The sequence below is a fragment of the Microcebus murinus genome, chromosome 10 (assembly GCF_040939455.1).
Source record: "Microcebus murinus isolate Inina chromosome 10, M.murinus_Inina_mat1.0, whole genome shotgun sequence".
Lineage (NCBI taxonomy): Eukaryota > Metazoa > Chordata > Mammalia > Primates > Cheirogaleidae > Microcebus > Microcebus murinus.
The window spans coordinates 8,465,287-8,478,334 of NC_134113.1; the positions used below are offsets into that span (position 1 = coordinate 8,465,287).

Sequence of the window (13,048 nt, forward strand, 5' to 3'; positions counted from 1 at the left end):
TGGAGAAGCCCTTACAGAGAATTATGGAGGGGAAGGGCTGACTCACATTCACAACCAAAGCCTGCAATGCCCTTAAATGCGGTCTTGCAGACACTGTAATTCACGAAGAAAAAGAAAGCTTTGTGAAAAGTTCAAATCTCATGTATCAGTCATCTTTTGGAGATTAAAAGCAGGAATTTTTGAAGAAGCTGGTGAACATGTGGTTGAAATAATCAATAAGATGTGTATTTGTTGTGATCCCTTGCCCCTCGAAAAACAACAAAACAAAACCCCTAACTCAACAAGCTGATTCTGTTTGGTCAGCCAATTTATAAGGGTTTTATCTTCATAGGTGCCCAGGTTCACTACCTTCAATCCCATGGCAGCTATGAAATTTGCTCCCCTTAATTAGAACTAGCACTTTAAATTTCTTGTCATTTTAAATACATATAACTCCAACCTTCCTCTCACAGGTGATTATAAAGATTTGGAGGGAAAAAAGATCAAGAGACTCATTAAGAAAAAAGGAAAGATCTATGTTTCAAAATAATCTTATAAGATGCTTCCTCAAGACCTGTGGAGGGCCAGAATAGCTTGCGCTTACCGTTTTTGTGCATATTGGCTTCCTGTGTGGCTACGGAGGGCAGTCCCTCCATCATGGAGGTCCACTGTTTAAAGCGAGACTCTGTTCCAGCCTCCTTCCCGCCAACCATGCTATAGTCCATGCCGCCAGAGCTGAAGCCTAAAATGGAGAATACCACATTTTATGTCTTTCCATAAATTTCTAGCGTTAGCAACCAAGAGGTCTGATGCAGAACCCACGAATGTCTTCACTTGTCAATGGCCAATTCACAAAGTTCCTCCACTCAGAAACAGATATTTTGATTAAAAAAATCTGATCTTTGCTCTTGCTTGCTAAAAAAGTGATGACTCTTTGTTAAGGTACAGAGATACACATAGGCAGCAACTTGGTGCACACGCACGTTCCCTTTTTCCTTTGGGGCCAGCCATCTCCAATCGAGATGAAGAAGCCTACACGTTCAACCAATACGGTACAATAGCACAACAGGGATGTGATAAGGATATCTAGGGAAGGAAAGGCTTTGCAGAAGGGACATGTGATCTAGAGCCTAGGGTAGGTATTTGGGTAAGTCAAGGAAACCAAGGACAAAGCTCTGATTCATGGCGATCAAGCATGTTTGGGGACTGGCAAGAAGTTCGACGTGATTGCTGAGGTCTAGCTAACTATGAGATGCAGAGTGGCAGGGGATGGGGAGAACTAAAGAGTCATGCCGTATAGGGTCTTTTTTTTTTTTTTTAGGACAGAGTCTCACTCTGTTGCCCAGGCTAGAGTGAGTGTCGTGGCATCAGCCTAGCTCACAGCAACCTCAAACTCCTGGGCTCAAGCAATCCTACTGCCTCTGCCTCCCGAGTAGCTGGGACTACAAGCATGCGCCACCATGACCGGCTCATTTTTTCTCTATGTATTAGTTGGCTAATTAATTTCTTTCTATTTATAGTAGAGACGGGGTCTCGTTCTTGCTCAAGCTGGTTTTGAACTCCTGACCTCGAGCTATCCGCTTACCTTGGCCTCCCAGAGTGTTAGGATTACAGGCGTGAGCCACGGCACCCAGCCTGGTACCTTCTTGATCTATGTTTAAAATGTTACTATTTATATAGAAAACTGTTCTTTCACACTGTTTGAAACTGAGCTTAATAATCCAAATGATTGTTTGGAGGGTGAGCGTGGGGAGCAGAAATCCTTGGAAGGAGACAAACATACTTCAAATTATAAATTATTATATTTTTTTAAAAAAGAAGCATTTTTCAAGGCATTTTTTTCTTTCTTCCTTTGTAGCAGAAATGAAATGAGATCGGAGGGCAGGGAGGTTCCAAGGAACAAAGGTTTACTGTGACATAAATTTTAATGGCCTAAGCAGGTTGCTCTTTGGGCAAATCATACTTCTGCCTTTGAGAGACAAAACCAGGCCAAGGTGTGAATTCCAGGCCATCTGAAAGCTGAGTTCCAATGATCAAGAAAGAATTTTTGAAAATAACCTAGGATTCTGGCAAAGATTAAAAAGAATGTAACGGTTAATAAGAAGGAATCATTCCTTACACATTAATTTTATTTGCAGTTACTCTAAAAGTTTTGTAAAACTCATAGTGAATTAAAGTAATATAAGTTCACTGGCTTGGAGGTTTTTTGGTAACACATGAATGTAGAAAATTACAAGGTATAAATCTTAGAATAGGGAAGGATTAAAGCAGCTCCACTAGAACCTTAGATAAACTGCACATCCTTCTCACTAGAAAATTGGGGACCAAGTGCCACCACAATATGGCAGCACCATAGCTATGGCAGAAGGTTGGTAAGGAAAAAAAAAAACTGAAGGGTGTCAGAGGGAGAAGAGGAGATAAAATTGCCTTGAAAGGTTAAATCTACATATCCAAAACCATGAGAAGAAAAATCAGCGCAAGGTGCGCATAATTTTCTATGATGTCATATAGTAACCGGCATGATGCCGGGACATGGAATGTGCTTGATGAATCTTGGGGAAGGAATCTGAAGCACTGTGCTCCAGCACCTGCATTAACAAAGAGCAGACAGGCACTTCACTAGTGACCTCTGGGCTATTTATGGGCTGTCACACTTCTAAGTCCAGGAAAATACTTACTTTACTGGACTTGCTACTACATCAAAACCGAATTTGCTCAGTCCACCAAGTAGCTTCCCTGTAATTTCCGGCTTACAAACACAAAACTAACTCCAATCAGAGAAGCCATTTAGTTTGGCTCAATGAATATTCATGGACAGCCTAACTTGCGCCAGGCTGTGTGAGGAGTTGAGGTACAAGCAGAGATAAGACACGGCCTTTGCCTTCCCTGGGACTCATTTCACCACGACATCCCTTTCACTTGCCTTGTCAATCTTACAAATACAACTCTTTGCCTGCCACCTTACCTGTCCTTGCCAGAATCGCCTTCTCCTGCCTCCACACACCCTAGTGCACTGTCTACCCACCACTACCCTGTGGCTGTTGTTACATCTTTGAGGAAACCCTCTTGAATTAACTTGTCCTTAAATTGATGTCTTCACTCCCTTGTCTGTAGTGCTCTATATTCTGCTCATCCTTTTGCTGTAGATTAAAAAATGATTTACTGCTTTCATAACTATAATAAAAAATAAATTATAAAAGAAACACACCACTCATAATTGCCCTCCCTCACACAAGTGTCCTAATCCACATCCACATGCATACTTGATATTGACACAATTGCAATCCCAATATATATACAAATTGCCCTTCTGTCACTTTCATAATCTCCAATATTCACTATGTACCACAGTGAAAATAAAATTTGTAAATATTAAAAATTTTGATACATTTTAAACATAAAAAGTAACATTTAATTGGAATGTGTTTTCTAATAAGATGAGTGACTTTGTTTCTCAGTTAGTTCAGCTATTGATAGGCAACAGACTCACTAGTAGAACAAGATAGAGTTTACTCTAGCATTTAAAAAATTTTTGTAGACAGGCCAGGCACAGTGGCTCATGCCTGTAATCCTGGTACTCTGGGAGGCTGAGGCTGGCGGAAACCAACATGAGCAAGAGCAAGACCCCGTCTCTACTATAAATAGAAAGAAATTAATTGGCCAACTACATATATATAGAAAAAATTAGCCAGGCATGGTGGCACATGCCTGTAGTCCCAGCTACTTGGGAGGATGAGCAGAAGAATTGCTTGAGCCCAGGAGTTTGAGGTTGCTGTGAGCCAGGCTGATGCCATGGCACTCTAGCCTGGGCAACAGAGTGAGACTCTGTCTCAAAAAAAAAAAAAAAAAGGCCGGGCGTGGTGGCTCACCCCTGTAATCCTAGCACTTTGGGAGGCCGAGGCGGGCAGATTGCTCAAGGTCAGGAGTTCGAAACCAGCCTGAGCGAGACCCCGTCTCTACCAAAAATAGAAATAAATTAATTGACCAACTAAAAATATATATACAAAAAATTAGCCGGGCATGGTGGCGCATGCCTGTAGTCCCAGCTACTCGGGAGGCTGAGGCAGTAGGATCGCTGAGCCCCGGAGATTGAGGTTGCTGTGAGCCAGGCTGACGCCACGGCACTCACTCTAGCCTGGGCAACAAAGTGAGACTCTGTCTCAAAAAAAAAAAAAAAAAAAAAAAAAAATGTAGACATAAAGCACTAAGATATCTTATTCATATAAATAAGCAGATGGGAATAGAAGGAGTCTTGTTATGACATCACTTAATTCTCTGAATTTCTTTTTAGGTATATCCTTCCCCCTAGCCCAATAACATAGATACTAAAACATAATTTTGAGATAGGTCATTATCCTGACAATTAGGTATATTTTCAGTTTTGCTAAAAGCAAAGAATTAGAAACCATCTATTTCACAAAAGAATGAGTAAGAATTAGTTCAGTCATCATTAGTCATTCCACTTTTTAATTTTGAGAAAATATAACAAAGGAAGCTTTATCAAAACATATTAAGAAACTTTTAATTACTCCTGCTATTCTTTCACCTAGAGGTATCTTTTTTCAGTTTGATATATTCAACATTAGGAAAACCAAAATATTGTTTATTACATTTTGATATTTAATTTTTTTAGAAAATAGTTTTAACCTCTATACATACTTTAAATATATTTACAGCAAAATCTTGTAGATTTAGTTTATTAAAAACAGGCAGCCAAATCAAACTTGCTTTAAGTTCCAAAATGCATTTTCAATTCAAATAAATGTAATAATATGAGTTAAGGAAAATTATAACTGTTAAATGACAAAAAGCATCTTATAAAGCAAATTACAAATAGGCCACAAGTAAAATCATAAAGACCTAATGAGGCCTGTCGAGGTGGCTCACGCCTGTAATCCTAGCACTCTGTGAGGCCAAAGCAGGTGGATTGCTCAAGGTCAGGAGTTCAAAACCAGCCTGAGCAAGAGCGAGACCCAGTCTCTACTAAAAATAGAAAGGAATTAATTGGCCAACTGAAAATATACAGAAACAATTAGCCGGGCATGGTAGCACGTGCCTGTAGTCCCAGCTATTGGGAGGCTGAGTCAGGAGGATCGCTTGAGCCCAGGCAACAGAGTGAGACTCTGTCTCAAAAAAAAAAAAAAACAAAACCTAATGAAATTAATTTATCTCTTCTTTAATAAGATATCAAATGTAAAAACAAAGTAATAATTCGATGTTTTCTCCTTACTTATTTTGAAATATAATGCATACCTAGATTTACGAGTTACCTATGAAACAGGAGTATGATAAAAAACATGAAATTTCTTCAGCGAATGTGTATATAAGTGTAAACTGTGCTCTCTGATCCTTCAGTCATTATAAATAAGTAGGAAATAAGCAAAATAATCACAAAAAACACCATTACTCTAATAAGACATCATAATAAAAATTTTCTGTGTATTTAATAAATGAGAAAGATATATGTTGCTAAAAGCTAACAGATTTATAGCCAAAATATAATTTCACTTTTTAATAGGAGGCAGAAAATACTAGAGATGTCATGAGAACTGTCATTAAAATAAATACATCATAGGATTTTAGGTTTTTAACATTAAGTCAGCCTAAAGGAAATGATGTGAATATTTTACCACGGGCTTTACCTGATGCGTCCTGAACATGCGTATTTAAAAGAATCAGTGTAGGCCGGGCGTGGTGGCTCACGCCTGTAATCCTAGCTCTCTGGGAGGCCGAGACGGGCGGATTGCTCAAGGTCAGGAGTTCGAAACCAGCCTGAGCAAGAGTGAGACCTCGTCTCTACTATAAATAGAAGGAAATTAACTGGCCAACTAATATATATAGAAAAAAAAATTAGCCGGGCATGGTGGCACATGCCTGTAGTCCCAGCTACTCGGGAGGCTGAGGCAGGAGGATCGCTTGAGCCCAGGAGTTTGAGGTTGCTGTGAGTTAGGCTGACGCCACGGCACTCACTCTAGCCTGGGCAACAAGTGAGACTCTGTCTCAAAAAAAAAAAAAAAAAAAAAGAATCAGTGTAGCTAACCTACACTGCTCAAGCAGCTGGAAAGTGGGTTTTCTTTTCACCTAATGACATTGGCCTAGCAATGAGCAGAGAGAAGAGCTGAAAAGAACTATGGGCATTTTAACATGCGAAAAGGCTGCTTGTGGCTTTCAGTGGCTCTTTCCCTTGCACTGACTGGACTCTACCTTCAGAACTATGCACTCTTTCACAAAAGGGCATGAGGAGGAAAGTTGCTTTGCTTTACTATCACACAGTGTCTACGTTCAGAACAACCCAACACATATCAAAATTCCCACGATCTTTCATCAAGCTTCAGCCTTGACAGCAAATGTGATTAAAAAGGTGAAGCCTACAAAACACGCAGTAAGAACACCTTTGTTAGCCATCCAGGGAGGCTGCTTGTGCCTGGTACCCCGGCATTCTGTAGCCCAGCTGAACACACAGTAGGAAGACGTGGGATGGGCACAGAGCCTGCCCTTCTTTCATGTCAAGTGGAAGAAAGGTTATTTTGAATTTAAGACAGTTTTCAACTAGATCATTTTTAAGAAAGAGAACAGTTGGTGGAAATTAAGAACCTGGAAATTAATTTCCTTAAACTCTCCAGGATCGAGGATGCCTGAAGTCTTTGCTCACCCCATACATGGGCACCCCAGTAGGAAGATCATGGGATTAGAGCACAAATAGCAGGGCCATTTGTCCACGGTCACTTTGTCACCTAGGAGCATGGACTTCAGGTCTTCCAACTCTAGTTTTTTCAAGTTAGCATAGAACAGCATATTCTTTACCAAAATAAATTCTAAATATTGTTAGTCTGAGATAAAACCACTGTGGTGTATGGTGTCTTTCATTTTTAAGTTTTATTTTTAAAATCACTGCTGCCTCACTGATTGGATTCTGCTTACAACACATTGCTCAGTTCTGAAAGAGCTACGATTTGCCTGCCAAAAAATTCTTGATGAATGTCAAAGGTATAACCTTACTTAAGCTAATTCTATTTAAATCAAATGAAATACTAATATCAGATGAATTTTCATCAATCTGCATTCTAATTTTAGTTCATCATTTTTTCAAGAGAGGGCAATTTTATCAGTGGAGCAAAACACTCCAACTAGTACACAGTTGAATAGATCATAACCTCTGCCACGTGTAGCACTCACAGCACATATCAACTCTTAAACTGGCTCTCAGAAATTCCTGGTGGCAGGAGAGCAGTTTGTCATTCATAAACACGTTGTAGCATAAGACTGCTATGCAGCCAGAGAAGCTAGAGGCCTATCTATGCTATTTAGTAATTGTGTGGTGAACTTTGGAAAACCACTAAAACTTGAGAAGGCTCAGATAGCTCCTCTATAAACCAAGGATAAGAATATTTATCTGCGTCATATGGCTGTTGTAAAAACAGAAGGCAATGAAGGTCCAACCCCTACCATAGGCTTAGATAGGCAGATTTTTTAAGAGGCAGTTTTTATCACTAACAACCTACCAGAACCATATCCAGGTATTGGCCCTTTGGTTTGAAGGTCTGGGAGCCCCACATTCAGCGCGTTGGGCACCATGTTGTCCAGATGTGGCTTGGGCCCGACAGGATGAGACGGCGAATGCTTCATGCTGGGCTGCCTCTGCTGCTGCTGCTGCTGCTGCTGCTGCTGGAGTGCACTCACCATCCGCGCCAGCTGCAGGACGGGAGGAAACAGACGGATGGTAAGCCGACACCCTGAATGTCCTGGGAAAAGACCACACGTGATTCCTTTTCCCTGCCAGTACTGGAGGTACCCTTCCCATCCTACGTACCTGCTGCTCTTGCTGTTGGCGCACAGCTTGAGAAATCTTTCTCTGGTTTTGTAACAACTGCTGCTGCTGCTGCTGCTGCTGCAAGAGAAGCTGACATGCCTGCAAAACAAGGAGGAAATATGGAACCAAAGTTTCCTAAGATTGACTAACAGAGAACACCAAAAGGGTCTGTGCACTGAACAGTATGGGTCGCCGAATCAAAAGTATCAATGAGGGAAGTAATACCAGTTACCTGCCTGTTGGTTACATTTACATCCAGTTGAGCTGATATATCAACACTTAAGCACACTCAATACTTCACATCAAAGTGTGAATTAGTATCCTCCAAACATAAAAAGTGGCAAAGATATATGAAGCAGATCAAAGCTAAAGGGGGGGAAAAAAAGCAAATGTTTTTAGCTACAGAAAGAAAATCTGCTACTTACCAACTGAAACTGGGGAATCTGTGGGAGCTGGCTCAGCATGGCAATTTGTTGAGGCGATAACTGGGGCCCCACGTTGAAAAGACCTGGACTCAGGCCACTGTTGGGAAACTGCTTGAGCATTGAGGCAGAAACCTAGCCAGAAGGAAAAAAAAAGGAATCCTCAGAATTTGTCAAAATATTTTTTCTATGAAAAGAATTTTGATGCATCCAAAGCAAATGTTAATAGTGATTATCTCTGGGCAGTGAGATTATGAGAGATTTTAATTACCTTCTTAGACTTTTCAATTTTCTATAATAAAAACTATGAATTTTGTACTCAGGAAAACATCTTTAAGAAAAAAAATTTTTAATGACAATATGGCTTTTGCCTGAGAAGTTGTTACTGGAAATGTGCCATTAAAACAATATACATCAAATTGCACAAAGCTAAGACATAAATGTTTACAAGAAAGTATTTCTGCTACGCAAATAAGAAAAATATATTAACTTGTAAGTAGGAGACACAGGAGAGTCAGCTCATGACTTCTGATAGGAAACACTCCCAGAATTGCAGTGTGAAAGTGCCCGGAAGGTCAGCTGGCCTGGCTGGCTCCCCTCCCTGGTTTTCAGGAGTGAGCCAGGCTGGGCTGTGGGGAAGCTCCAGTGACAGAGAAAGGATTCCCTCCCATCTTTGGTCTGCTGTCTGAGATGTTTTAAGTTAGCCGAAAAGAGTTTCCCTGCCCTTTCATCCACTGAACACACTGGATCAACTGGGGCCACAGAGAAAAAACTTAGGAACTTAGGCAGCACGCTGATGGAGAGTTCAGTCCTCAGGGCAGACTGCCTGGGCTTGAATCCCAGCTCTGCCATTTCAAAGCTGTGTGACTCACAGCAAGTTACTTAATCTTTCTGACCCTTGCTTTATCTCCAAAAAAAGGAATAATAGTAATATTAACTTTAGTGGGTTGAGGATTTTCATGAGTTAATATATGTTAAACGCTTAGAGATGCACTCCATAAATGGTTCTTCAAATGTTTAGAGACAATGATTACAGTTCCCTTGCATCTCATCTTCAGGCTAAATACAATCAGTTCTCTCACTTGTATCTCATTCCATTTCTCAATGAAGAAGCCTCGAACAGAAGGCCATTTTCTAGGGTCATCTAAGCAGACCTAGCCATCCCTAACCACCCTGTGAAAAGTCATGCTTTATTAATAATGCCCAAGATCTCAGTTTCTCTGGTGATCACATCACAACTCCTGATTCATACACTAAGCTTAATGTCAATTAAAATCCACTATATTTAAAAATGCTTCCTCTCATGTAATATTTATTAATAATATTTAACTCACGCAGCTAAGTTTTAAAATTTTATTAATCTGTATTTTTATTTGAGCTTAGGACCTTATATTTACTTTTACATACGTGGCATGTAGTAGATGCTTGATAAATACCTATTAAATGAACGAGTCTCTATTATAATTTAACTTGTTAAGAGTCACTCCACCAAGTTCTTTTTGATCCCATCATTCCACTTATTCCAGTTTGTGTGCTCCCATCTGGTCACGGATGGGAATGTTGAACATGAAAGAGCTGAGATAATCCAGTCATATGCCACTAAAATGTCCTTCCAACATGAAGCAGATCAGCCTAGGAATAGTCAATCATTTACTAATCCATACAACTGTTTAGCATTTAGCCTACATTCTTCCATCTCATCCAAGATACAGAGACAGCACATCAAATGGCCTGTTAGAGACACAACAACCACATCATTTTTATTTAAAAAAAATTTTTTTTGAGACAAGAGTCTTACTCTGTCACCCCAGGTAGAGTGCAGTGGCATCATCATGGCTCCCTGCAACCTCAAATTCCTCAGCTCAAGAGATCCTTCTGTCTCAGCCTCCCAAGTAACTGGGACTACAGGTGTGCCCCCACCTGTAGTGCCTAATTTTTTCTTTTCTTCTTTTTTTTTGAGACAGAGTCTCACTCTGTTGCCCAGGCTAGAGTTGCTGTAGCATCAGCCTAGCTCATGGCAACCTCAAACTCCTGGGCTTAAGTGATCCTTCTGCTTCAGCCTCCTGAGTAGCTGGGACTACAGGCATGTGGCACCACACCTAGCTAATTTTTTCTATATATAAGTTTTAGTTGACCAATTAATTTCTTTCTATTTTTAGTAGAGACAGGGTCTCACTCTTGCTCAGGCTGGTTTTGAACTCTTGACCTTGAGCATTCCGCCTCAGCCTCCCAGAGTGCTAGGATTACAGGTGTGAGCCACCATGCCTGGCCAATTTTCTCTATTTTTAGTAGAGGTGGGGGTCTCACTATTGCTCAAGCTCCTCTTGAATTCCCGAGCTCAAGTGATTCTCCCACCTTGGCCTCCCAGAGTGCTAGGATTACAGGTGTGACCCACCTGTGCCTGGCCTATATATCATTTTTATATTCCAATATTTTTACCAATCAATGAAGGGAATGAGTTAAAACTTGTTAGCTAACTATGATTACTGTCATAGGTACTTGAAGCTATCTTTTTGATAATCTAGTCTAGGTTCTTGCCTGGAATTGGCAGTAAGTTAATCAGTCTTAAGCCATTTTCCTTTTCTCCCTTCAGAGATTGTTTTTAAAAAACCTCCCCTCATTTCCTTTTGAGGGAGGTGTGCCTCTTTCCCATTTCTAATCTGAGGTTGCACACACAGGGACATCCACTTTCATCACAGCATTCGGGGCCTCTTTCTCCTTCTTCCTGGAAGCAACGACTGCCCCGTTCCAGTTACTCAGGGCAAAGTCTGGAATTCGGTACTAGGAAGCACACATTCTCCAGCATCTGCTTAATTGGTAGTAAAGGAGATATTCTGGCCCCAATATGTTTTCCTCTTTTCCTTAAAAGAATTTGGGCAGGAAAGAGGGGTGGTCATTATTAAACTCTCCTTGAAGACGCTCAGCATTCCTCAAAGATCACAGACAGGGCTCTGCAAATCTTTTCACAAATTCTTTTTCTGCTATAGGATTTCATCTGTCTTAGTTCTTTTGGTTTGAACATTCTTAACAAAAGCAATAAAGATTTTGTTTCCACTTTGTAATCAGTGGGCATCATACAATTAGCACAGAGCAATGATTCCTTTCCCAGTCACCAAATTGCACCAAACCAAACTAAAGGTTCTTTAAATGTGCATACTTTTTTGCAAGCCTCAACTTATTTTGTGTTCTAAAATTCCTGAGGCACCTCTTGGATCCATTAATCCTTGCTTTTACCCTTGCTTTCCACCTTCTGAAAATGCCCCTTTATAAAATGAGTTTATTGGAAAGCTTCCCCCTTGGGTCTTGCCTTTTCTCTTTCTTTAGCAACATGGTCAGAATTAAATTTCTCAGTTTACTAATACTTTTGAGCCACCATCTCTGCCATGTTCTCAAGAATGTATGCCTGTCTTTCCTTTGACACCCTTCTAGTCCAGAAACATCTGACCAAGTTCAGGTGTCCTATACTTGGTTCATCTGCTCATTTTCTTCCAAAATCTCAGTTACTGTCACTTAACCCTGTAGTCCCAAACCACCCCTACCCCAACCCCTGACACCTGTCTGTGGAAAAACTGTCTTCGCCAAACTGGTCCCTGGTGCCAAAAAGGTTGGGGACCACTGATAACCCATCAATTCTACCATTTTGTAAAGTACTCTGGTTTAAAGTAATAGTTCCCCCAGCTGCTTCCTCTCTATCCTAAGAGATGCTGAGTGTTAGTAACCAATTTAAAAACTTGTTTGAGTTTCTATTTTAACTGTTGTATTCCAAGCAGATGTGAGCACAAAGTGAGCACACACTATTGTGCATTCTGCCTCAGCACCAGCTTTATAAGCATGAGGAACACATTTCCTCCACAATTTCCCCCAAATAACTCTTCATCTCTCCTTTGAATTCACCCTAAATGTCACCAGTGTGACTTATTATCTGATATAATAATTTTAACCTCACTATAAGAGGTTTGGGGGGGTTAGGGTGAGTACAGATATATCCTATGCTCTCAAAGCCATACTTCAAACCAGAGTCTTATTTCACTATACCTCAATGATCCATGAATTCATATGTATTATCTTCAGTGTGAATTTTAAATTCATTTGAATTAGCAACTGTACTTAATGTTTTCTTTTTTTGTCCTTGTTGCTGTTGCCTGGGCTAGAGTACCGTGGCATCAGCCTAGCTCACAGCAACCTCAAACTCCTGGGCTCAGGCGATCCTCTTGCCTCAGCCTCCCAAAAAGCTGGGACTACAGGTATGTGCCGCCACGCATGGCTAATTTTTTCTATATATTTTTAGTTGGCCAGCTAACTTCTTTTCTATTTTTTTAGTAGAGACAGGGTCTCGCTCTTGCTCAGGCTGGTCTCGAACTCCTTAGCTCAAACGATCCACCCACCTGGGCCTCCCAGAGTGCTAGGATTACAGGCGTGAGCCACTGCGCCCGGCCCTGGACCTAGTGTTTTCCATACATTTATGCCCACCTGGAACCTCAGAATGTGACCTTATTTGGAAATAGGGTCTTTGTAGATACAATCATGAGGTCATACTGAATTAGGGTGGGCCCTAACCCAATAACTCCTGTCCTCAGAAGAAGAGGGAAATTTGGAGACAGAGACAAGAGAAGGAAAGAAAGCGACGTAAAGACAGACACACACAATTGAGGACACCGGGTGAACACAGATGCAGAGATTGGAGTGATACATCTGTAAGACAAGGGCCAAGGATTGCCGGCAACCACCAGAAGCCAGGAGAGAGGGAGGGAATAGATTCTCCCTCAGAGTCTCCAGTAGGAACCAACCCTGATGTGACCTTGATTTTAGACTTGTAGCCTCCAAAGCTGAGAGAATA

At 40.9% G+C, this 13,048-nt stretch overlaps 1 protein-coding gene across 7 annotated transcripts in view; it reads right to left on the minus strand.

Annotated features, from left to right (window-relative positions):
• Positions 1–13,048, minus strand: part of TNRC6B (trinucleotide repeat containing adaptor 6B) — a 249,037-nt gene that overhangs the window by 24,598 nt on the left and 211,391 nt on the right. For all 7 annotated transcript variants that reach the window (XM_012741670.2, XM_012741671.2, XM_012741666.2 and 4 more), the window contains 4 exons: positions 8,215–8,346; positions 7,790–7,888; positions 7,482–7,671; positions 584–721 (listed from right to left, as the gene is read on the minus strand). In XM_012741670.2, coding sequence (XP_012597124.1) covers positions 584–721; positions 7,482–7,671; positions 7,790–7,888; positions 8,215–8,346 — 559 coding nt within the window. The remainder of the gene's footprint in view (positions 1–583; positions 722–7,481; positions 7,672–7,789; positions 7,889–8,214; positions 8,347–13,048) is intronic.